This window comes from Rattus norvegicus, chromosome 1, assembly GCF_036323735.1.
Source record: "Rattus norvegicus strain BN/NHsdMcwi chromosome 1, GRCr8, whole genome shotgun sequence".
NCBI classification, from domain to species: Eukaryota; Metazoa; Chordata; class Mammalia; order Rodentia; family Muridae; genus Rattus; species Rattus norvegicus.
This window is the reverse complement of record NC_086019.1, coordinates 48,105,873-48,132,628: the sequence shown is the minus strand read 5'-3', so window position 1 is coordinate 48,132,628 and position 26,756 is coordinate 48,105,873. Positions and strand designations below refer to the sequence as shown.

The following is a 26,756-nucleotide window of genomic DNA, read 5'->3' as shown; positions in this document are numbered from 1 at the left end:
GTGGACAAGTTTCTAAGATCTTTCTGAATGAAAACTTGAACAGGAAACAAACTCAGGCAGCTACTGGAGACCTGTGAGGCTTGGAGTACAGACCTATCTGGAGACCTGTGAGGCTTGGAGTACAGACCTATCTGGCCACAAAGGAAGGGAGTGGTGCAAGCTGTAGTCACTGACTGTGGGGATGATGGCGAAGAATCCTTTTTGTCAAATTGATGGTGTATTTAAAACTCTGACGCACGGGAGGCCATTAGACAATTTACCCTACAAATGTAAGCCTTTCTAAAGACTACTCATAAAATTAAAGTAACTGTTGGACCTTTCTGGCAAGCATGTGGCAGTGAGTAGCCTCACGCAGTCCCCCAGGAGAGGATTAGGGTAAGGCCAGTGCACAGCAGCACACAAACATGCAGCTTTCCCAGACAGGGCCACGGGGCAAGTGCTACATCTTCGCAAGAGGGCAGGTGCATTTGGGGCTGCAGCTTCCTGTGAGTCCCATCGCTTCATCTGGTAACTTCCTCATTATCTTAACAGAAGTACACTAATTAAAGTCTTTGGGGTTTATGTTTAGACTGAGGCACAATGTGGTTAGTGGTTTTACTTAACTAGAAAGTCCCCAGTAGCCAGGTTAGAAGGGAAGTGAGGTCTTCCTTGTTTTCTGCTCACCTCTGGGAGCACTCTGCTTCCTTAGAAACTGACTCCCTACTGCTCCTGGCCGTGTTGTCTTCTGCTCTGTTTTACCAGCCAGACTACAATAATTCCTTGGGCTTAGTAGCACTTTTTGAAACAGAATTATCCAAACAATTAAAGAAAAATAAATTTAGAGTGTAAAACCAGAAATTATTCAAAAGACATGCTGGAGATGTTCAGAGCACACTAAAATGAGTAAATGCCCATTACTACACAAAGTATTGGCTGAAAAGTACGTTCCCATCTGAGTGACGCTGAGTCTCTCCCCACCAGACTGTATCAGTCACCCAGCACACCACAGAAGCTCAGGAATTGCTTAGCAAAATGAATTCATCAATTTCCTTTCCCAACATAAATGAGAGGAATAAGGATCTAGCAATAATAAACCATCCATTTGTCCACCACTGAATCAAGCAAGTATTGAGGGGCTCTTACTTCATGTTCCTAGTGTTTTCTTCTCTCTGACAGGGGAGGAGTCTCACAATAAAAAGATGTAACTTCTTACTATGAAAAACCAGTCAGACAGGCTTTTCAAAGCACGGCAAAGTGTAGTAATAAGAAAATGAGTGCAGACAAGGCTAAGATGAAAATTTGAGGATAGTAAGCCATTGAACTGGAAATCCTGAGACACATATTCAAACTACCGATGACATCGTTCCAAATATGAATACAGTTCTCCTGACAGTGCTGAACAGGCAGGGCGCCTGCCGTGAGCCAGAAGGCTGCTCTACCACAGGGCACGGCAGTGTCCTGCCCTGTACATTCCCTAAGAGGGGAAAGAGAAGCGCCCAGTACACTCCCAGGGAGACGTGGAGCTCAGCTGTGGGGGTGAGGCAGGGCGGGTGGCACAGCAGCCTCATTAGTAGCACCTGCTCCATTCACAGCCTCTCTCACAGCAAACAGGAAGTACAGGGCCTGAAAAATTCCTATGCCACCTGCTCCCATGCCCAAGCACACAATTATCTGAGAGCCGAGGAAGAGGTCTCTCTGTGTTCTTTACCATATCCACAGACACTGGCGCACACAGTCAAGGGCGTTATTTAAAAAGAAACAGAAGAACAACAGCGGCAACAAAACTCAACAGACTGTCAATCAGCTCCACTTCTCAGACATCTGAAGGAAGGAAGGTGAAGCCTTAAGGTCATTTTTTCATCACCAAGCCTCCATCATCGTGGTGATGCCGAGAACTAGGACCATGGAACTAAACCAAGCCCCACACTCTTGTGACAGTCCACCTCCCTCCTCTCCTCCCCCTCCCCCACGAAATACTAAGGTGCCCACTTCTGAAAAACTATTCCCATTAAGTACAGACAACTGAAAAAGTCAGAGAGATGAGCACGCAGAGAGACGCAAACACAGAAGCTTCCCAGTGTATGTAAGAGTATCAAGTTCCAGCTTGTGGTCACAGCCAGAGCAATGATTCTGACAACTGAAATCCTGACATTCAACCCACAGGCCAAAACCTGCAACTGATAAAACCCTCTACACCTAAAATGCATCTGTCCCTTTATCTCTTTTAAATTTTTTTTTTTTTCCGGAGCTGGGGACCGAACCCAGGGCCTTGCGCTTCCTTTATCTCTTTTATACCTGTACAGTTTCATGCTAGTTCAGAAAGCCAGAAAGCTTTTCAAATCAGTAGTTTAGATGCCAAAAACCCGAGAGTCTTAATATAAGCAATATTCTTACTTTGACCAAACATTCCCCTTTGCACAAAGACCTTGAACAGAGAGCATCATCCATCTACACTCTAGAACTGCACTGTCCAGCACAGCAGCCACACACCACAGAAGGCTGTTCAAATCCAACGGCTGAAACTTGGCTCCAAGTGCCGTAGTTCAAACACTCACCATCATCCTGTAACAAGTGGCTCATGTGTGGGATAAAGTCCAGGGCACTCCACGCATTCAACTTCCACTGCCAGTCATCTAGAGATGTTTTCAAGCATGTGGAAGGCATACGTAGATTATATAAAGACGCCAAACATGCATGGACTCTGTCACTTATGGGGATCCTGGGACCAATTTCCAAAGCACCACAGTGGTCTAGTGTTGGTGCCACAGTCCAGTCGGGACAGTATCCAGTATAAACTGCTCTGCTATCTCTCCTATGGATACATAAGTATTCAAACCTCAGTGGATAAAGACACATCTGAAAACTGCAGCCCACAGAGAGGCGTCAATGGCCACCAGTGGGGTAAGAATCCACAGAAAGGCCTAGGTCACTAGAGAGTACATAAGGAGGGTTACTTCCCAACTGCCACCAGACAAGTTTTCCCAAATCTATAGAATTTATTGAAAATCTTTAGGTTCTGCTTCTTGGATGCTGTTCTCTGGAACTTACTCCATCCCTTGTTTCTGAGAATGAGACAGGGAGGAGGAGCCATAGAAGTACAAGACTGAGCAGAAACCAAGAACACACATAAAGGCCCAGACCGGGATAAACAGACATAAAGGGGCAGGTGTTTCCCGAGTAGCCTCTTGGCTCACCCATCCAGGGCCATTTTCTCAATGACTGGTATTTGAGTGAGTCTTCCCAAGGTTCAGATCTAAGTGAGCCAGAATTTTTCTTTCTGTCCAGTGCCCAGGCCCCGGTCATGCCTGGGTAGTTACCAGTGCAGCTAGTAACGGAAGGTGAACTACGAGGCATAGGTCAGATTTGTGCCAAGACACACAGAGAGAAACAAGGAAGAGGCAGCATTCCACTTCCACTGCCTAGGTGCAGACCCTAACACGAGAGCTCATGGCGTAGGTGGCTGTCCTGGGCACTTTTATGTCAACCTCATGCCAGCTGGAGTCACTATCGAAGAAGGAACTTAATTGAGAAAAATGCCTCCCATTACATGGGCTTATGGGCATGCCAGTGGTACATTTTTCTTGACGGATGGATGGCCCCAGCCCACCGTGCGTAGGGCCACCCTAAGGAAGTGGTCCTGGGTTCTATAAAAAGTCAGTCTGGGCAAGCCATGAGAAGCAAGCCAGTAAGCAGCACCCCTCCATGGCTTCTGCATCAGCTCCTGCCGCTTTGTTCCTGTCCTGTTTGAGCTCCTACAATAACTTTCCTCAGTGACAGACAGTGCTGTGGAACTGTAAGCTGGAACAAATGATTCCCAAGTGGCCTTTATTCAGTATCTTTATCACAGCAACAGAGACCCTAATGAGGACAGTGAGAATCTATGTTCTTCGTTAAAACCCCATGTCCCTCAAATGAGACCATTTCATTCAGAAGGTCCCCACACTGAGGAGGGCATCCGAGGCTGTGGACCACCATACGCAGCTGTTTCTGGAGCTTACCTACTGAGGACTTGGTCACCCTCCTGACTGACAGCCTGCCCGCTCCTCTGCATACCAGGAGGGATGAGGCCTTTCACGGAGAGAACTCAGCTGCACATGGCACTGCTGTCGCAATCACGAATTACATTTAACGTCTAATTATTAGAGCCTTCCCACTTGTCTCTCTGGAAAAGTCCTGTGTGATCCCCAGTGAAAACTTGCTGGATAAGAGCCTGGACAGCACATGCAGAAGGCAGGCGCATGGCACTGCCCTGAGGGAAGTCTCTGAAGGTGGTGCTGGGTGGGTGGATCACATACATCGACAGCACACACGCTCGGTACACACCCGGATGAGGGAGGGCAGAGAGCAGAGTGCCCGACCTTAGCCTGATGTGACTCGCAGTAACACTTACTATGAGATGTGAATTGACAAATGCCACAAATCACACGAAGGACAACAGGCACCACACTCAGGATCTTAACAACAAGGTTCTGAATGACGTTCTACACAAACCAGTGTGGGACGGGGTGGGTTCATGCCCTAAAGCAGTTCCCTCCTACTGTGTACTATAACACACCTCTGGACACTGTCTGGTCACAGACGTCAAATTTGGAGGTACTAAGACAAACAAGTGAGACCAGAGAGTTAAGGCCAGGTGGAAGGTGGGTGTGGCAGAGGATGAGAGGAGTTGTCCATGGAATTAAAAGTGAGGCAGGAGAAGTACCTGAGCCCCAGAATTCAAGGCCAGCCTGGGGAACACAATGAGAGTCTTTTTCTTTAAGAAAAGAAGAAAAGAAAAGAAGATGGTGATGCCAATGTTAGGGTGGAGATCTATAAAGGAGACAATCAATTCAAGAGACTACTTAGCCTTGCAGGGGTGGGAGGGGCAAATATTAAATTGTCTGGACCAGCCCTCACATAGGAGAGAGACATTAATTTGTTTTGTGTAGGTGAAAAGGGCAGAAATAGACCTCAGAGCCAAGCTAGGTGGTGACAGCACATGCCTTTAGTCCCAGCACTTGGGAGGCAGAAGCAGGAAGATCTCTAATTTCGAGGCCAGCCTGGTCTACAAAGTGAGTTCCAGGGTCCCCAGGGTTATAAAGAAATCCTGTCTCACATCCCCAACACACACAAAGAATCATCCAGTTAGCATGAAGAGAAACCCCTAAGTGACCTTAGTGAAAGATTTCATCCTGTGATAAAGTCTGTATTGTGTGGCACTGTGCCAGAATCAATTTATGAATCAAGTGAGCAGAAACGTGGCTATCCTACCTGTAAGCACACGGTCTATTCCTACGCAGGTTTAATAAGCCAAAGATATTACTTCTAAAGTTACATCAACTGAAATCTTTCAAACTGTCTCTTTTCCTCCTCCAAACGCTCATGTGAGAGGGGCACTCAGTGAGGTCTCACAACGAAAGCGTTTTCAAATCCACCACTGCTACAGTTCACCAGAATGGCTAACCAGACATTACTACAAACGCAGCTTTAAAAAACTTTGCTCTCAGGAAAGCTTAGTCATTTAACACTGTTCCCCATGTGAAGCTGTGAAGGATCAAGCCGAGAATGGGTTAAGTCCTAAACTAAAGGAGCAACAGAGCAAATCTGACTCTGTGTTTGAAAAAGCCTATAAAAATGTTACAAGCAAAACAGGAAAGCCTGTGTTAATAATGCATAAACCAAAAGAGAGGGGAAAAAGCTACCCATTTAATGGAATAATGCTTTTATCCTTGCAGTTAAAACTAAATAAACCATGACTATTAATCTAGTAAGACCATGTAAAAATGTAATTTTTAAACATTTACTAAAAGGGTAGACTTCAGTAACTGCTCTAAAAAGCAAGGCCTTGTGTACAGCAGCGTTTAAATGCTAAGCACCAATCTCCAGTCTGCCTAGGCCATTACCCACCCTGTCACCATAGCAACGCTAACAGTATGCCTGACTTCAAAGACAAAGATGTAATTTCAGACTTCCAGCAGCCAGAGGGAGTGGTAAGAATATTCTACCCAGGCAGTGTCAGCTGATGATAAATTATAAAAATATCCAGGAACATTATGAGGCGGACTATACCACGGTCTCATATTCCTCCGGGAAGACCTGCCTTAGTCAATAACACCAGGGGACCCTGGGAGTAAAACCAAAAGTAAACAGTCAAGAACCTCAATTTCATGGCACAGACTTCTTGCTTTTTCCTTGCTCCCAGAAGAAAATGCAAATAGTTTCTCCCACTACCCTTTTCTCACTCAGTAGGAGTGACTGAGGGTCTGTGTTGATTTGCAACACCACCCCCATGCCCGCTAAACTGAATGCTGTGACTGCTTCATGGGAGGAGCTGGGCCCACATCCATCTGCACCGAGCTTGGGAGAGCACCTGCCCTCGCCCCACCCCTGGCTTTTCTCACAACCACTCAATCACAGAAAGTGTAAGTTGTGGGCTTTTTAAAAACACTACAAGTACGGAAGGCTGGCCCAGCAGTAACCCAGCTGAACCATAACTAAAAGTCAAGATTACAGAGTTGAAAACTCACCAAGTTCTGGACAAGTGCGGTTGTGGAAATTCAGGAGAATCTTGGAGTTAAAGTTATCCTGAAAAGTTTTTTATAAAGAAATAGGATTTGCTTTTACGTCAAGTTAGTAACAGATGATGAAGATGGGCCCAAATCAAAGACAGATCTATTATTATATTACTGTCTATAAGAATAAATACAGTGTAACATGAATTCACTTTCTGCTGAATAGCTCTAATCATAAGAGTTAGTTTTCTTATAAAAATAGGAACAGCCAAGAGCCATCCCTTTCACAGACTTGAAAGGCTGCCCAAGCTTCCCACCAAGAAAAGAGCTACAGTTTCAAACCAGGGTTGTTGTCCTTTGTCCCTGCGGCTCCTTGGCAGGCACCCAATCCCTCTCTTTAAAGGGTCAAGGGCTGTGACTAAAGTATACCTGGAGGCTGAGTTGCTTCCCTTGACCTCTCCCAGGGGTGGAGACAGGGGAGTCAGGCCAGCCAAGTCTCTCCTCAGGAAGAGCTGGACAGATAGGCCTCCTCTTCTCTGCACTGACATGTGCCCAAGTCTAGAAGTTCATGAAAAACAGCATGCCTATCTCACCACACATGCACCAGACGGTGGCCTCAAGTCACCAGTGCACCTAAAATCCTAGCCACCATCATCCCACCAATTTCTTAACTAAGGAACAAGCCAACTTCTGTGAAAACACACAACACGTTTCAAAAAAGGAAAATGTCACCTTCATACCTATCTCAAAAAAACAATCAGATTATAAAACTACTTGCAATTCAGCAACATTGAGTGAATTTTCATTCTGCTACATGTTTATGATTAAGGGAACTATTTTAAAAGTCACCATGAAATATGAAAGTGGGCTCAATAAACCAGTCCTTTGGATATAACTGTTAGATTTACAATTTTGACAGTTAAAAGAGCCAATCAAGTTCTAGAAAAAATTTTCAATTGTCCATTATTTGAGTGACAAGGCCTCATGTAAGCCCCGTGTAAGCTTTTGACTAATACAGAATCACGGCTTTAACCACACAGAACAGTCTCTATTTTGGTACCAATTTCATTATTTTCTCAGGATCGTTTTATGTTTCTTTATAGAACATTTCCTTCTACAAAATCACAGAAGGTGAGGTTCCCTAAGATATAACGTATTTTGCCTTTCTATTAAAAATTGTATAACTTCAAACTCCCCTCTTCACCATGGTAGCTGGGTCACACACAGCCTTCAACTGACCCTCCATTTGTGGTGACATCATTATTCCGGCTTGTTGGTTTTCCACCCCCACCCCCACCTGACAGATTAGAGCAGCTTTTTAAAAATCGGAACTTGTGGCTTTAGGTCAACTCAAGCTCTTCTAGGAGCAGTGGGGCTACCCATCCTGAATGCAAACATAACAGAAGACATTCCCTCCTCACAGCAGGCTTCTCACCATTAAAAATGGCGACTGAGCCATACAAAGTAAACAAATGTCTTCCTAATTCTCAAGCAAAGAGCAACAACGGACAGCTGCAAGAAAATTCACCCACGCCACTTTCATACACCTCCATAAAGAAAATTACTTTGATCATTAGCTTAGAGCGTCCAGATTGCACTTTGTATTGAATCCAGAATCTGGAGGGTGAAATGCAGTCCTAGTACTTTTCCCATCCAACTGTTCTAATGAACCTTAGATGTTTACATGGACAGAAAAGCAGAGCTGTGCTGACCAGGACACCAAGGACACCACAGGCTGCCAGCAAAAATGAGAGAAGGTGTGTGTCTACTTCAAAGACAGTCATGTTCATTTCCTCTGTAATCTCCCCGAAATCTGCACAGGGTCTTTGGGTTAAACACTGAAACTGAAGGAACAGCAAAGAACCTGGATGAGAAACTCCAAAGTGTGAGTGCCATGGACACCCCAAAGTAATGGGTTTACCTATTTATCATCCAAACAGCTGGGATGAAGAGTAAGAGACCAGAAAAACAGGGTCACTCTTTATAATTATTAGTATAATTATTGACAGATACCCTTCCTCAGCTCTCCCTAAATGTATCTGTATACGTATATATGTGCACAGGCGCCATACTACATGCACATACCTGCAAGCACACACAAGCATGATAATTTTTATGTTGTATTTTTACATTATTTATTTAATGTATATGAATACACTGTTGCTGTCTTCAGACACACCAGACATGAGATCCCATTACAGATGGTTGTGAGCCACCATGTGGTTACTGGAAATTGAACTCAGGACCTCAGGAAGAGAGCAGACCATGCTCTTAACCAATGAACCATCTGTCCAGCCCTCCCCACTTTTTTTTAATTTCTAAGATGGCTTTTTATACAGACTGGATTGGCTTTGAACTCACTATGTCATCAGGCTGGCTCTGAATTCCTAACCCTTGCCTATACCTCTCAGGTGCTGGGATTGCAGTCCTTTGTTACCTAACACCTGGCACCAGCATTTTAAATTAAAGGTTACCACTGGGTACCATCTCAGGCTGCCCCACAGATCTGCCATCTAGAGCGTTAATGATGGCTTGCTACACTGCATACCAAGAACTCCTCTACCCATTTACTTTTGCCTTCTTTCCGGCAACTTCTGTACATTCTCAGATAGCACCACAGGGTAGAAAACAGAAGGGCGAACTCCAGTCACAACAGCTGCTCTGTCACCAATTCCCACTCTGAAAACCACGCTGAGGCTCAGGGGTGAGCAGGACACTTGGGAATTATCAGTACATTTCAAATGTCCACACTAGATCTGCAATGTCTTAGACCTAGTTTATGACATGAACCCTAAAGGATTTGGCCTCTTTATCATTTGCTCCTGACCCAAGGGGGAAAAAGTCAAATTTGGGGGAAATTTTTATTTTATCATAAAATCTCCAGTAATATTTTCCGCATCTTTCTGTGTGAACAAACCCCACTAAAATGAGGAGTCGAAGCGATTCCACACGGCCAGCCACACGGCTTAGAGCTGGGCTAAGCCGCCAGTCAGGCCTGGGGCTGGAGCAGCAGGCTCACGCCTCTGCAGAGAAGCTGCTCCTCAGGTCTGTAGGACATGCATTCCCAGCTCCGGGAACCAGGCAGTTAAAGAGGCAAAGCTGGGGGATGCGTTGATTGGCATGGTTCCATGAGGACTTGCATGTGTTGTGTCGCACACACATGCAAAGAGTTAAGGATGACTTCTCTAGGCCATAAAGTCACTGACAGTCCCTACATGCATGTTTTGCCAACTGTAACTATGTTTGGTCAAGTCGGTTTTGAACTCCTGAGCTTAAACAATCCTGCTGTGGAATTCATGGTAGCTAGACCTACAGACGGCATCTCTAAGACCAGCTTGGACACACATTTAAAAATCATTAACCCCAAATTGACCAGAATGCACCAAAGATGGGTAGGAATTTAACAGCCTGTGTTTATGTTTAAAAAGTCAACCAAATAATAATAATCAAGAAATCTGAAGGAAGTCAGCCAAGAAAGTTCCACGGGTACGACTGCGGCACACAGGCAGGAGAGGTGCTCTACCAGCATGGCATGTGCGGTGTGCGGTGTTCTCCCTAAAGCCACAAGGAGCACAGGAGTGTCACAGCACCGATGTGTCCAGTGACATCTCAAGGCAGAACACCCCCAGCCATTGCTCAGATCACTAGACAGCAGAGACCTCAATGAAACAGCAACATACGTTCGTAAAATCACTCGAGCTAAAGGAGAATTCTAGAACTGTGTAGGACCATGAAAGGCACCCTGGTTCCTGGTTGAGGAGGCCTGAAACCCCGGTGACCCTGAAAGGGATGGTAGGTGTTTCTTCTGACTCCCAGAAAACCAGGCTGGTCACTAGCCACAGAGCCCTCTATAGACTTGTGGTCATTAGTCACGTAAGGGCAAGGCCCCAAGCCCCTTCACAGGTAGAGGATGTGACCACAGGTCATGAAGGCTCAAGACAGATCTCCATTATAATGAGGTGCCTAAATGCCTGGAGGCGTAGCCAATGAACTTTCCTTCCCTGCAAAAGGTATTTAATCTCAGGCTCACCCTGAGAAGGGGTATAGCTATACATACCCACTTTCCGCCATCATGACAATAAATACTTTAAAACCATGGACTGTCTCTTTCCATTGGGATCCGCAGTAGGAAGTCACAGAGAAGGCCTTTACCTACAGAGCCACTGTCTAATTTCCCATAGAAGGCCTCCCTGTGCTCCCAGTCACTACCACCAAGCTCAGGCCTACCGATGTCCAGCCAAGGACCAGCCGGAGCATTCCCTTTCATCCCCCTCAGCCCCGACTAGATCCAGCCCTGTGGGCCCCCACTCCTTTCTCAGCTCTTCCCAGACATCCCAGCGGCACCTGGATGTCCAAGAGCCTGAGAACCCGATGGCCCAGGCCTCCTTAAAGGCTGGGGGACCCACGAGTCAGCTCCAGCTGTGTCCTACGCCACAGACCGCACTTCCCCACCCCTGGAGCAATGTCCTGAGGCTTCTCACAGCCAAACACCCACCAGGCGATGGACATCCACCATGGGATAAGCGTGGTCAACTTTGTGTGTTCTGCCTCCCTCAGCTGCCCGAGCCCAGTGGTGGAGCGGACTCAGGACCCAATAATCCTACAGAACTGTATGCAGATGCTACTTAGCATTAGACAGTGTTAACAGGAATCCTCTGTTGATTTCTTTGAATGGAAGATGTTGCACCATAAAACAAGTATTAACCAGGGCACGGTGGACATGCCTATAACTCTGGGCTGCAGAGAGGCTGTGGCAGGAGGTCCTCATGAGCTTAGGTGGGACTGGACTGCACACCAGCACCAGATCCTGTCTCAAAATAATATACTAATAACACTCATAAGAAACTAGTGAAATCATTAAAACTTTTCTTTCTTTCTTTTTACATCTAATACACTCATTTAGGCATAAGACGTAATCATTAATTGTTCAATGTAATTTTATTTCTGAGAGAGAGTCTGTACCCTATTTGATGTCAACATTTAGGGATGCTAAGAAAAGCCTAAGGAGGAAGGGGAATAACTCAGAAAATATTTGGGCAAAATAGTTGTGCTTCAAGGGAAGCTGATGCCAGTTCTGAGTGTGAAAGCTGGCAGGGCAGCACACGGTAACATGTGAAGTGGGGTGCTGGGCGGAGCCGCCGGCCCCAGAGAACAAGCAGCGGACTTGAGTGAGTCCACTGCAGCCAGGCTGCAGACGCCGGCCGAACACTGGCAACTTTCTACTTCCACATCTGGGAATTTGAGCTCAAAGCAGACGAAATCTGAATCAAATTAAATACATAAAGTGCACACATGTAAACTGGTTAATATTAATCCTGCCTTGCTTTCTTAATTGTCTTTGGAGACTATAATGTGTTCCGGGTTTAGCTCATAAAACAGCATTTAAAACGAAAACAAAACACCAATAAAACCAAAACTTTGTATCTCTAAAGAAAAGGCTCCCTGTTTTCATGGGAATAAAAGGCAGAGGCTTGGTCTAGAATGAAGACACTGGTGGAGGGGAACGTTCCTCCCTCCTGAGCTAACCTAGGACCTTGCGCACCCCAGTGAGGAACTGCTCTGCTGTGAAGCTGTATCCCTGGCCAGGAAGAGCAAAGACGTCCACAGAGTTGAGAAGAAGCTCTTCTGACACCAAGTCCTTTGCAGGGCTTCACGTGTACAACCGCACTCATGGTGCTCAAGGGGTAGCCTTCACTACAGAGCAGAAGAGAACATCATCTGAAAAATCCGTGTTTAAGAAAAATCAGGTTCTCTGTCACTTGAACCTTCCATAAGGAAAAAGAAAATTGTATACTAGGACCAAAAAAGCATACATTGAAAAGTATTTATATTCATACAGGGAAGAGGAATCTGACACAAATTAAACTAAGAACTATCCCTCCCAAACAGGCAAGATCAGTGGAAAGTAAATCGAGCTGAGTAACGCAGAGGATCCATGTCTGCTGGAAAGTGAAAACGTCACAGTTGTCAGTGATGTACACCGTGTCATCCTAGAAGCAAAGTCAATGGACAACCCATGACATCCCACCTAAGCTAACGGCTTTACTTATTTCTCCGTGTGCATGCGTGCAGGAATTTGTGTGTACGTGCTACGTATGAGGTGCATACACTCACTGTACTTCCCAAATCAAAACCAGAGGGGAGGGAGAAGAGGGAGGGGAGGGGTGTAAGACACACACAACCCAGCGAGATGCAAGGCATCCTCCTGGAAAGAACTCCAGAAGGGTAAGAGTTAGTCCCCAGGAGTCTGGGCTGCTAATACCTCCACCATTCGTGGCCTGTCAGTTAGGAAGCCGAGGAGGGCCAGGGAGATGCTGGGTGGGGGTTAGGAGTGCAAACACTCTCAGAGTACACAGTACATTTCTCAGCACACACACTGGGTGGCTTACGACTGCTGTGTTCCAGGGCTCCAATAGTCTTTCTGGAGTCCATGGGCACTGTATTTATTTGGTAACTTTAAGAGAACATGCAATAAACTTGGCAACATTAGAAAGGAGTGAAGAGTTCAGAAGACGCAGACTGTCTTGTTTCACAAGGCTGGCTGCCCTTTGGCCCAGTGCAGGGAGGCATTCTTGGCCTACACACCCCAGACTTGAGTCTTGCAGCCTGCTCCCGAACCCGCTTTCTACCTTGCACTACAACTGGCCTTGGGGAGGTGACAGGTGGCTTGCTTCTCACATTTCCCATGGACTTGCCTTTCACCTAGACTTCCTAGACTCATGCCCACACTACCACACTGATCACACCAGCAGGGCAGAGCAGGGCCCTCTAGAGCTGCTATGTATCCCTTGGTAATAAGAGGCCAAACAAGGTCTAGGCTCTATGGTGGCCAAAATTCCTAAATAAACCCAGTTTCTCTTCACAAAAAAATAAACGGCACCAAGATGGCAGGATGGGCAGCAGGAGCCACAATGATGTTCTCCTGCAGGCTCGCCTGACTGTTCCGTAAGGAGAGAAGAGAGCTCAGCTGTATCTCTTTTCCTTAAATACTAACAGAAAAGGCCTACGGTGATCATGAAGGAGATGGAGGGTGTTTTGAGGCAACTCATTTTCCAGAGAGGAGAAGCAACAACCCTGAGGGCATGGGTTAGCTAATCAAGACCAAAGCTGAGCTGAAGCCAGGAGCTGAGCTGTGGCCACTCAACACTGGCACAAGCAGGGTCCCCAGACAGAGCACGTGCCTTCCATATAAATCGTGGAGAACTGGTCATTTTTGTAAGGAGGAAAAAGGCGAAGGGTGCATGCTGCTTCCAAGTGACCACTTTACAAACCTCAGAGAGCAAACAGTCTGGTGGTCAACATTTACATAATACCAACACAATATTAACTATCTTATAATAAATGAATGCCAAAATTCCTTCTTTAGAGTCAGAGCCAGGAGGTGGTGGCACACACCTTTAATCACCTCATTTGGGAGGCAGAAGCAGGAGGATCTCTGAGTTTGAAGCCAGCCAAAAACAAACAAAATTAATTAATATCAGAAATAATATTCATGCATGCATTGAACTTGTACCATATGTGCAAACACATACACACTGACTAGTGCCAAGGGACACTCCTGCGCCCTTGGGAGGAGCTCACAGGATAGGCTAAGGAGGAAAACTAGATCTACACACACCACAGCCTGCAACTGGGTGAAACCGGCTGTGGCGCTGGTTCTTTAACAGAATGGACGCATTATTTAAAAAAAAAAAAAAAAAAAGGCAGTTGAGGAAGCTTGGCCACCTTTTTGCAGCTTAAAGCTTTTCTCTCTCTTTTATTCCAGGCTTAAACAAAGTTCAGTGGGGCATCCGACTGCCTGTTTTAAATTACAGACTGTATTTTAAAATAGAATGCATGCGCAGCGTGCTCCTGAAGCTAGGGGTGGGAGTGTTATTCATGGAAAATTGAAGGCTTGTTGAGTCAATAATCTTCTTTCACACAGTAACAATTTTCAGCTAAAATTTCTTGACCCAAACAAAGGAAAACAAGACCATTCAGTTAATTTACAACAATTTAGAGAAGGTAAAAGAAAAGATGAGAGAGAGGTAAGGGAGGGGAGAGAGAGGGAGAGAGAGAGAGAGAGAGAGAGAGAGAGAGAGAGAGAGAGAGAGACCGAGACCCCCTCTAAAGTCCTACACATTGTGGCAGAAGAAAATAATGGGTTGGGGAAACCTCCTATACATGTATTTATTCCAACTCTTAAAACTGACAGTTAATGTTAAAAATTTACTTTTAGACCCAAAGAAACAGCAACACTAGTGGCCAGTGCACGAATGCTACTGTGAGTGCCTTCTGGTCACCTATCTCTCGCTGCAGCAAACACTGGTGTGTCTTCTCATCACCTGCAGCATAAAATCTGTACATTGAGAGCCTCCCCAGTGAAGTGGGTAACACACAGCAAAGCACTCTTGCTGCCTCCCACTGGCCAACATACCACCTGGCCTGGAAGCAGGGCTATGGCAGAGACCACAAGAAAGGAGGTGTGGCGCTCACGCCCTTCAGTACCGTGGTCAAAACCAGGACAACAGGAAAGGGTGTGAGGGGTCCTGAGAATCAAGGATCCTCAGACAAGGAAGGGAAAACCACTGTAATGTATCCTTGGGCTCTGCATACCTGCTCAAGCCCAGGGTCTGTGAGCATGCTCAGCACAGTGACCAGCCACCACACCAAGTTCCTGCCCTGCCTCCTGTGCCCCAGGCCCCAGCCCACCTGCTGGCCAGAGAAGCAGATGCCAGGCATCTGGCCTAGGGCAGTCTGAGGTGAATCTGGGACATGCCTCCATCCTGCACAGCTAGGTCAAGTCCCAGAAATGCCCCATGGCCCCACCCAGGTCATCCGAGAGCCGTAAGCTGAGTCCATTTTGTGTGCAGATGTTTCTATTAATCAGGAATGTGTGCATTTATCATCCCTTACTTAATGAGCTCCATTTATCAACTATAGATCATCACTATCCTTCTATTATCAAAACCAATATCCTGTGAATCAGTTATGTCCCAGACCTTCCTAGTCTTGGCTTAGACACAGTCTATTTTTACAGCATTCCCTCAGTCCTCCATTAACTTTTAAGAACTAATTGACAGTCCTACAGAATGAGCTGAAATTCATTTCCCCCACATGTTAAGTGGAAATCTTCAGAACGTTAGATGAGAAAGTCTGCAGAAAGTAAACTTAGTTAAAAATCTGTTTTTAAAATTGAAACAAATTTTTGAAAGTTAATGCACTGTCCCTAAACAAATGTCTTGGCTACACTGAGTTTGAAATTCTTCGGTGAAGTCAACTTAGCTTGGTAACAGAGTCAGTATAGTGAGCACAAGGCTCTGGGTTCAATCCCAAACTAGCAAACAAAATTAAAGTTAAAGAAATATCCATCTATTTTACCAGATTGAAGAGGTCAGTCAGGAAACACTGTGTACATGAGCATTTTCCTGCTTGGAAAGCAGGCTATGGTTCTTTAAAATATTCATTCATTCAGGCTTCCCATTATAGTTAACCCTTTCTTTTCCTGGAAGAAGTCTAAACTGTTAAAGTTGTACTGAATTTCCATTTACAGACTACATATTGAAGTGGACTACTGTTCTGGAAAAAGGAAGTCGTACACTTCTCAATTCCTGCCTTGCTCAGCTCTATCCTCTTTCTGAAATGACCGCAGGCCCATGGGACTCCCCGGAATTACGGTTATGGTGTCTCCTCCTGCTTGCCTGCTCTGAGGGAATGCTATGTCTGGATGGCACAGTGAGCTTCTCCAAGAAAAACAATACATTGTTAGACACAAAAAGTCATGTGTCCCTTTTCCAATTCCCTAGAACATCCAAACTATGTTCTTTAGTTTGAAATTGGCCCAATGGAGCACATTTCTGCAAAGGCTGAAATGGCAGAGGAACCACCTACAGAGAACAAACACTACTGGGGAGCCCCACCTGCCCCAGGGAGCCCCGCCTGCTCCACCCTGTGCAGTGAGAGCCTCCTCTGGAACACTGCTAACAGCTAACACCACACACAAGCACTAACTGCCTGAACTCTCAGAGCAGCATGAAGATGCGTAAGATTTTTCTTTCATCAACTTGTAAGTTTTTAAGCATTTAAAATGATTTGAGAAGGATCAATCAATGGAAGACAGCTACACTCTTAACCTTTTCATGACAACCATTTAAATCAAGTTCAAGCTACAAATAAGAAACTTTCCAAAGAGTTCATCCAGCAGCCATTCGTCTGGTAGATTTAAGTTCTGCAGAAACCTGCCAACGGGCTAAGATAGGATTAGGGCTGGGCTGAGAACTAGGAAATCAGAACCCAGCTAGGAGACTGCTTGCTCTCCAGTCCCCACACTGGCTACCAATCATCAAATGAACCACAGTATCCAATTCACGGACTTTAATTGTACCATTTGTTTGATATCAATGTTCTTATTTTCAAAATGCACAGCTTATTAAAGACTAACACAAATACAGACAAACCAGAGTCTCTTTCCTTAAAGGCAGGACTCTTCATCCCAAAAGTGTATGTTTTTGATAATAACAAGTTTTCAGCATTCTCTGTAAGGCATCTGCTGTCCTGTTTAACACTCCCTACTCTAAAAATGGCCAGCCTTGAGTACCCTACTCCTTCAAAAGGGCAACTCCACAGACAGACATAGTACTATTTAGCTGACTGGAAAATCAAACTCTTTGCATGTCAATCAATCTCTCCCAACTTTCCTGCTTGAGGAAGATGGGGTCAGGAATTGGGTTTTAATGATTTGAGGAACTTCTAAAACAGCCAATATCTGTAAATCTACCCCACTACCCTACCACTGTGCCTCCTCTCAAGAACTATCAGAACAGCAGGTAAGCAGAACTGTGACGCTGCAGCCCCACCCCCACCCCAATCCACCTGGGGCAAGCTCAACAAAATGGTTCTGTCCAAACTGGGGCATGTGAATGGCTCTTCTCCATGTTCAAGAGGACACTGGTTCTTTTGAAGAAAGAATGAGAGCCTTCATTTTTTGATTACTCCTTTTATATAGTCATTAGTATTTTACTAAGAACATATGTTCTGTACTACAGTGGTTCAAATCACAATGATTAGTGTTTTGTCAGTTACTTTTTTACAAGCAAAAGTATATATGTCTAAGAAAAGAATGCTTGAGCTGTTATTTGCTAAATTATCCAGACTGTCCACTTCTTCCCTAAAAACTCAAGCTCACCAGGGAAAAGCAAATTTGAAGAAAACAAAATGGTATTGAGAATGACAAGTTTCTGCCTTTGTAGATGTCCCACCTACGCAATCGACTGGTGTTACTAACCTAGAGAGGACACAGACTTTCTCGAGGCTAACGCAATACCCCAAGAAAGATCCCCAATGATAAAATGAACAGGTCTAAACCAAGCAGTCAAGACAATCATAAAAACCATAATGAAAGCATTAGCACGTGTCACAAGAAACCTGTCTGAATAACACTAGGGAGCTGATGTACTTGATCACAACTTTGGAAGTTAGGTTAGACTAAAAATTGAGATGTGCCCAAGGTTTGCAAAGTAACAGTATACATGTTAGGGGGTTTGTTGTAACAGACCTTCCAGCCCGTCTTTTCCTAGCATGCTTGCTTCATTTACTCTCAGTATCAGGAGCAAAGAAAACTACAGAGTATACTCAAACTCTAAGCGGCGCTTTCTTAAGGGAGAGAGAGCTTCAGGATAATTTTTATATTACATGCTATATGCCAAGATTTATCAATAATTGAAATCCTCACGTCTAAACTCACACATATCAGCAAGGAGAACTGGATGATTAAGAGCTACAGAAGTGGACAGACACTGCCTAGGGAACTTTGCTCAGAGCTTAGTTTTAGTCCATTAAGTAAAAAGTAAATATTACTGGTCAAGGCCCAAGACAAGAGAACAAGCATAAAATTATCAGCCCTTTGCTTTCTGAGGTAATGGGAGACATTGGCTAAGCCAACTAGAAAATGTTTACTGTATCTGCAACCAAAGATCATCAGGAACCAAATGACCCACACAGACAGACTGACAGGCAGACAGGCAGGCAGGCAGGCAGGCAGGCTCTAGCCTGGCATGAAGGCACCCTAAGGATTCAGTTAAAGAGGCAGCTGAAGAATAGTGGGATTGTCTGGACAAATTCTAGCCAACATGTTAAAGGGGAAAAAAATAGGTCACACAGAAAAATGTAGCACCTATCTCATTCTGAGCAAACAAAATTAAGAAATAACTACTGCTAGGTGTGGAGCAAAAGCAAATGGATTAGGGCTCTGAGTTGGAGGCCACCCTGATCCACTGAGTCAGTCCCAGGACAGCCAGGGCTACACAGGGAGATCTTGTCTCAAACAACAAGTATCTTACTACATCTGCTGAGTGTGGATGCTTTCACGGAGATGCTCTAGAGCAGAGGCAGGCAAGCATAGCTCTGTGAGTTCAAGGCTGACCTGGCCTACACAGTAAGCTCCTGGTTGGTGAAACCCAGTGTCCGGCTAATCTTGGCTGTCAACTTGACTGTACTTGGAATGAACTAAAACCTGATCATCGTCTGGACACACGTGAAGGACTGATCTTGAGTTGATTATTTGTTCTAGGAAGACCCAACCAAGTCTGGCTCTTTTGTGAGATCTGGGCTATCCCCTTCTGGTGGCAGCAAAGGTAGAGGAATGTGGAATAAGGAAGCTTGGCTTGCTTGCCCTCCTCTCACTGGCAAGTCTATTGAGTTTATCCAGCTCATGAGCCCCCTTCCTCCCCTGGTGACAGAACACAGTCCTCCCCTGGTGTCAGAACACACTCCTCCCCTGGTGTCAGAACACAGTCCTTCCCAGGTGATAGAACACAGTTCTTCCCTGGTATCAGAACACAGTCCTCCCCTGGTGATAGAACACAGTCCTTCCCTGGTATTAGAAGACAGACCTTCCCTGGTGTCAGAACACAGTTCTTCCCTGGTGTTAGAACACAGTCCTTCCCTGGTGTTAGAACACAGTCCTCCCCTGGTGTTAGAACACAGTCCTTCCCTGGTGTCAGAACACAGTCCTCCCCTGGTGTCAGAATACAGTCCTCCCCTGGTGTCAGAACACAGTCCTCCCCTGGTGATAGAACACAGTCCTTCCCTGGTGTCAGAACACAGTCCTCCCCTGGTGTCAGAACACAGTCCTCCCCTGGTGTCAGGACACAGTCCTCCCCTGGTGTTAGAAGACAGTCCTTCCCTGGTGTCAGAACACAGTCCTTCCCAGGTGATAGAACACAGTTCTTCCCTGGTATCAGAACACAGTCCTCCCCTGGTGTTAGAACACAGTCCTCCCCTGGTGTCAGAACACAGTCCTTCCCTGGTGTCAGAACACAGTCCTCCCCTGGTGTCAGAACACAGTCCTCCCCTGGTGTCAGAACACAGTCCTTCCCTGGTGTTAGAACACAGTCCTCCCCTGCTGTCAGAACACAGTCCTCCCCAGGTGATAGAACACAGTCCTTCCCTGGTGTCAGAACACAGTCCTCCCCTGGTGTCAGAACACAGTCCTTCCCTGGTGTCAGAACACAGTCCTTCCCTGGTGTCAGAACACAGTCCTCCCCTGGTGTCAGAACACAGTCCTTCCCTGGTGTTAGAACACAGTCCTCCCCTGGTGTTAGAACACAGTCCTTCCCTGGTGTTAGAACACAGTCCTCCCCTGGTGATAGAACACAGTCCTCCCCTGGTGTCAGAACACAGTCCTCCCCTGGTGATAGAACACAGTCCTTCCCTGGTGTCAGAACACAGTCCTCCCCTGGTGTCAGAACACAGTCCTCCCCTGGTGTCAGGACACAGTCCTCCCCTGGTGTTAGAACACAGTCCTCCCCAGGTGATAGAACACAGTCCTTCCCTGGTGTCAGAACACAGTCCTCCCCTGGTGTCAGAACACAGTCCTTCCCTGGTGTCAGAACACAGTCCTCCCCTGGTGTCAGAACACAGTCCTCCCCTGGTGATAGAACACAGTCCTTCCCTGGTGTCAGAACACAGTCCTCCCCTGGTGTCAGAACACAGTTCTTCCCTGGTGTCAGGACACAGTCCTCCCCTGGTGTTAGAAGACAGTCCTTCCTTCCCTGGTGTCAGAACACAGTCCTTCCCAGGTGATAGAACACAGTTCTTCCCTGGTATCAGAACACAGTCCTCCCCTGGTGTCAGAACACACTCCTCCCCTGGTGTCAGAACACAGTCCTCCCCTGGTGTCAGAACACAGTCCTTCCCTGGTGTCAGAACACAGTCCTCCCCTGGTGTCAGAACACAGTCCTTCCCTGGTGTCAGAACACAGTCCTTCCCAGGTGATAGAACACAGTTCTTCCCTGGTATCAGAACACAGTTCTTCCCTGGTGTTAGAACACAGTCCTTCCCTGGTATCAGAACACAGTTCTTCCCTGGTGTTAGAACACAGTCCTTCCCTGGTGATAGAACACAGTCCTTTCCTGGTGTCAGAACACAGTCCTCCCCTGGTGTTAGAACACAGTCCTTCCCTGATGTCAGAACACAGTCCTCCCCTGGTGTTAGAACACAGTCCTCCCCTGGTGATAGAACACAGTTCTTTCCTGGTGTTAGAATACAGATCTTTGGGATCCATCACACACGGAAAACTGGCAACTCTCTAGAACATCCCTGGACTCCAGGACCAAATTGGGCTAAACAAAGAAAAACTCAAGAAGCATTATCTGCTTTTGCTATCTATATGTGATAGGCAGACCTAAGACCATACATTAGAACCATTATACTCTGCTTTAAAAGATCCCGTGAGACACAAAGCCCCAAACATGGATTACATTGTCTTAAGGCATCTTTAAAGAGAAAAGTGATGGCAATAAGGCAGGAAGGCCCAGCCTAAGTGACAACCTACAAGGGGCCGAGTAACAAACTCAGACATGACTAACAGCAGCTTCACAACCCCTGAATCCCAGTCTAGCCAAGCCAGCAACTGCATCTCATGAAGTCACACCGTACAAACGCATGCATCAAAGCTGTGACAAAGAGCAGTGTTCCCTGAAGCCATAATTACCTTAATTATGTACAACTTATAAAGCAGCAATATAAACAAAAACATATTTGTAAATCTCACATAGAGACTGTGTAGGCATGTGAAGCCCTGCAGAAGGAAAATAGTGCATTATTGTCCACGTAAATCAAGTCAGTTTCTACCCCAACCAGCCCTGTGCCATCCATATGCATCCAGACTTCTATAAAACCTGGAAGCTCTGCTCTCATAAAAACAAACAGAATGGAAAAAGGATCACAGCAATGTGATTTAAGGACAAGTCTATCAGCCTCTGTGAGCTCAAAAGCAAAACAGTAACAAAACTAGAAAGAAATGCCAGAGCAGATATTCCCTTCCCTTTTTAACAGCGCCATAGAAAGAACAAGATAGGGTGAGAAGCCTGAAATACTCTGCGAAAGTAGGCAAGGTAATCATAAGTGGGTAACAAATTATATGCTGTATGCCTTTATATCTACATAGATATGGACATATAGATATAAATACAGTGATTTTTAAAATAGAATTAGCTGGTTATCAATCACCCATCTGAATAAGGCATGAGGAGTGTGTGTTGGTGATGGTTGAGCTTACAAGCAGCTCCAAGAAAGCAATGTGCACTGTTCCCATGGTCACACTGCACACTGTTCCCGTGGTCACACTGCACACTGTTCCCGTGGTCACACTGCACACTGTTCCCGTGGTCACACTGCACACTGTTCCCGTGGTCACACTGCACACTGTTCCCGTGGTCACACTGCACACTGTTCCCGTGGTCACACTGCACACTGTTCCCGTGGTCACACTGCACACTGTTCCCGTGGTCACACTGCACACTGTTCCCGTGGTCACACTGCACACTGTTCCCGTGGTCACACTGCACACTGTTCCCGTGGTCACACTGCACACTGTTCCCGTGGTCACACTGCACACTGTTCCCGTGGTCACACTGCACACTGTTCCCGTGGTCACACTGCACACTGTTCCCGTGGTCACACTGCACACTGTTCCCGTGGTCACACTGCACACTGTTCCCGTGGTCACACTGCACACTGTTCCCGTGGTCACACTGCACACTGTTCCCGTGGTCACACTGCACACTGTTCCCGTGGTCACACTGCACACTGTTCCCGTGGTCACACTGCACACTGTTCCCGTGGTCACACTGCACACTGTTCCCGTGGTCACACTGCACACTGTTCCCGTGGTCACACTGCACACTGTTCCCGTGGTCACACTGCACACTGTTCCCGTGGTCACACTGCACACTGTTCCCGTGGTCACACTGTTCCCGTGGTCACACTGCACACTGTTCACGTGGTCACACTGCACACTGTTCCCATGGTCACACTGCACACTGTTCACGTGGTCACACTGCACACTGTTCACGTGGTCACACTGCACACTGTTCACGTGGTCACACTGCACACTGTTCCCGTGGTCACACTGCACACTGTTCCCATGGTCACACTGCACACTGTTCCCGTGGTCACACTGCACACTGTTCCCGTGGTCACACTGCACACTGTTCCCGTGGTCACACTGCACACTGTTCCCGTGGTCACACTGCACACTGTTCCCGTGGTCACACTGCACACTCTTCCCGTGGTCACACTCCACACTGTTCCCGTGGTCACACTGCACACTGTTCCCGTGGTCACACTGCACACTGTTCCCGTGGTCACACTGCACACTGTTCACACTAACTGCCTGCTTTTAAAAAGCCTCTGACAAACACAGACAGACTGCACTGCCTTTTTCATTCCTCCAAAAAAGAACTAATCACAGCCCAACAAGAGACTTTTCTGTAAGACTCATCCCCTTCCTCACAGAAACAAGGGTTTCACAGTGATGTACAGCAGACTCAGTGACAGTGTGTGTCCTCCAGCCATCACAAGGGTACACAGCTGACTTAAGTGGACATGGCATGTACATAGCCTATCAAGTACTACATCCATTACCAACGCTGCTCCTCCAAGATGTAAAGGGAACGGAATGAATTTTACTTAGTGCCAAGTTATAATTTAAGTTAAAAATCATGACTCTCCCAGCTAAAGTTTTATACAAACTGTAACAGAAATTTAACAGCAACAACAATACTTGGAGGTCAAAATATGCTAACAGGAAGTTAAATGTAAAGACTGTCTTACAGATGTGTTCTTTTAGTTAATACAGAAATCTCATTCAACTGGGTTCTCTATTCAAGGGTAAACTGTGGCTGGCATCACCACAGCGCACTGCAGCAACTGTGGTGGCGTCACAGACAACTCCCATCACCACACGGCTGCTGGAGCAAACCCTGCACAGGCTGCTCGTCAAATTTTAACTCAACTTTTTGGGTGGAAACCTCTCTATATAAAGAAATAATTCAGATTACTGACATCAGATTCTATGATGCACCCTTCACAAAGCAGAATTTCTTTCTGTTTCAACTCTTGTGCTGACACTTCCGCTCTGTACCGATACCAAAAATTCGACAAGCTAGAAGATCGATCTTGCAAGTTCCTTTCTGCTCACAAAGCCAGCCCTAGAACCTCTGACAGTGGCTGTCTGATACTCTGTACCCGAGCGAGAGACACTGCACACAAAGCAGACTTAACAGAACCACAGCGCTCTCAAGGAAGACGCCTAAAAGCTAACAGTTCTTCAATAAATCTGAAACCTAGAAACTTCTCTCCTGTGTGTGATATAAAACAGAGCAGACAAAACAATTGTTTTCAGAACCCTTTAACTCATTATGTTTTCCAATCAGCACAGTAATGTCTTACTGGTAGACTCGATGGTCTTTCCTGTTGTATTAAATTCAAGTCTTCGTGGTTGGATTTTCCAGGGGCCAGAGGAGGCTGAGCTCTAGTTCCATAGCCTTCCTGAGACATGTCCTAGACAAACACAAACACACAATCCTTCATCAGTATCTCCAGTGTTAAGTTCATGCATTAGACAAAATGAGCAAGAGCCGATCATGATTAAAATCAAGGGATGTTACATTTTTTAGCCAATACTTAAACATGTGACAGCTGTCATTTAATACTTTATCAAAAGCAAAAACAGTGATGAGTCAATGACAAATAAATGAGAATAGCAGGCACACTGAATGTGAGACTGCACAGTGGAGCCGCAGTTTTGTGGGCTAGAGGAGAGTTGTCACTATGCAGGGCAAACCCCAGTCAAAGCTCACTGCCTTACCTAATCCTAAACTGGGATATATTGCTTAATTATTCTAACAGGTAAGAGGGTATGGGGAAGACCTCACTGCTAGTCCAGGCTGGCCTTGAATTTGTGATGATTCTTCTACCTCACCCTCCCCAGTGCTGGGATTACAGGGTGAGCCACCATGTTTGTATAGCTGAACTATGATTTTGGTCAAATGTTATTTCAACTTTAAAAAGTAATCCATGACAATGTTATTTATAGCTGAATCTTAAAATGCCCGTCTAAATACCCACAGAACAGAATGAGTTTTTAGAAAACCAACGAACACCCAGGTACGGATGGTCCCACAAGCCTATGTGGCGTCATCTTTAGAAAACCACATTAAAGAACAAAAGCTAGTGCAGAGGGTGGGAGAGTAGGGGAATGGGGGCAAAATACAACAAAACACCTGCTGAAAGCTGAGAAAGTCAGCCTTTCCCTCAGCTCTCAGGCTGCACGGTTTGGTGTACACAATCCAAATGCTGCCCCACCTCACAGACCCTGCATAGCCGGTCTTGGCTACTTAATACTTGCTCACTGGACCAGAGAGGGGCCAGAGGCTAAGAGCCTATTGCACAGCTTCTCACGTGGCTCCGAAAGCTAAAGAACCAGTTTCTAATGGGAGAGGGAAAATAAAGAGAATGAGAAAATACTACCATCAAGTAAAATGTTCTCCCTTTCTCTGTCAGTTCAAACAGGCCTTTAAAACCATATACAATTCTATCCTATTAACTAGTACATGCGAAATTAATGTTTATTAGCACAATTCTGTAAGAAGCGCCTGCCCCACCCCATTCTCACACTGCAAATTCCTTGGCTTCTTAAGCCAAGAGCTGGTACTGGAAAGTCCACGAGCTACACAAACTGGATTTTACCGGCCAGCACCAGCCAAGGGTCAGTGCAAGCTGTCTTTAAACTGGCTCTAAGATAAAGGTGTGTGCCCGAGAACAGCATTCCAGACTCTTACAAAAATCTCTAACAAAACTAAGAAGCCTAGCAGAGCAGGTGCCTAGTCCGTACTTCGATGTACAGTACCTGCCCTTCCAGACCGGCTCCCCTGCGGCTGCCTGGGTTTACTGGGAGCCACATCAGGAGGAGGTGGGAGTGACACCTGCCACCCAACCACCACAGAAGCCACAGCTCTACAATCTGGTTGCTTACAGAGGGTGACACTTTGGTTTGTGGGGGCTGAGCAGGAGTCGGAAGATGATTATCACCTTACCCTCCCCCACCCCCCACAGACAGAGGCTTCTCCCTGTCTCAAAGAAGCCCTGCTATGTGCCCTGGAGTTCCCTGAGAGCAACAACCAGGGTTCCAAGTCAAGTGGGGCAAGAGGCCACATTCAGGGGTCTTCGCCCTGCTACAGAGAGCACATGTGCAAGGTTACCTCACAAAGTCAAGGAAACAGTAGCCCCTGTTCCTCAGCACATGTGCAGAGTATCTGGGAGCCCACCCTTCTTCAACCAGCTTCAGCCAGGAGCCACCATGGGCTACCAGGCCCTAGGCTTCGATGCTTCTCTCCACAGCAAAATGAACTGTTTCTTAGATGGCAGGAGGAAGATATAACTACAGTCAGCGCCCACTGCAACTCAGACAGTGCCTATAACATAAGCAGCCAGGAGGCCACAGCCGAAAGCCATCAGAAACACCATAGCCTTGCCAGTCACTCTTAAGGCTTTAAATGTTCAAAATCATCAGATTCCACCAAAATTTTAAGTCCTATTTCTAACCACAGAAACTAAATGTAGTTGGAAATAAAATCAAAATCCAATTTCATGAGAATGGCTGAATAGCGTTTGTTCTGCCTCAGGTGGTGTTTGAGTATAAGGGCTGACTGAACAGTGGGAGTTCTAGCCTGTGACAGCCATCTCCTGAAGGTCATGTGCAGAAGTAAGTGCGGAATGCACTGTGACACAGTTACAGCTTGGATGGGAGGCTGCAGAGCTAAGGGTGGACAGGAGGGGACAGGCAGATGAGGGAATTGCAGAGCATGACATGAAGTTCAAAAGAATCAGTGAAAGTTAAATGAAAAAGAAAAGATCATGTGCAGAGGGACCATGTGGTCTATAACAGAAGCTGAGGCAGGAGGATTGTGAGTTCAAAACCAGACAGGGGTACACAGGAAGGCCCCGTCTATCTATCCCTTAACT

At 46.1% G+C, this 26,756-nt stretch overlaps 1 protein-coding gene across 5 annotated transcripts in view; it reads right to left on the bottom strand.

Moving 5' to 3' along the window:
- The window catches only part of Arid1b (AT-rich interaction domain 1B), a 355,595-nt gene that overhangs the window by 196,165 nt on the left and 132,674 nt on the right, over positions 1-26,756 (bottom strand). For 4 of the 5 annotated variants that reach the window (XM_039099697.2, XM_039099688.2, XM_039099696.2 and 1 more), the window contains exon 4: positions 24,183-24,293. The exons of the other annotated variant lie outside the window; for it this stretch is intronic. In XM_039099697.2, coding sequence (XP_038955625.1) covers positions 24,183-24,293 — 111 coding nt within the window. The remainder of the gene's footprint in view (positions 1-24,182; positions 24,294-26,756) is intronic. 5 annotated transcript variants of the gene reach the window in all.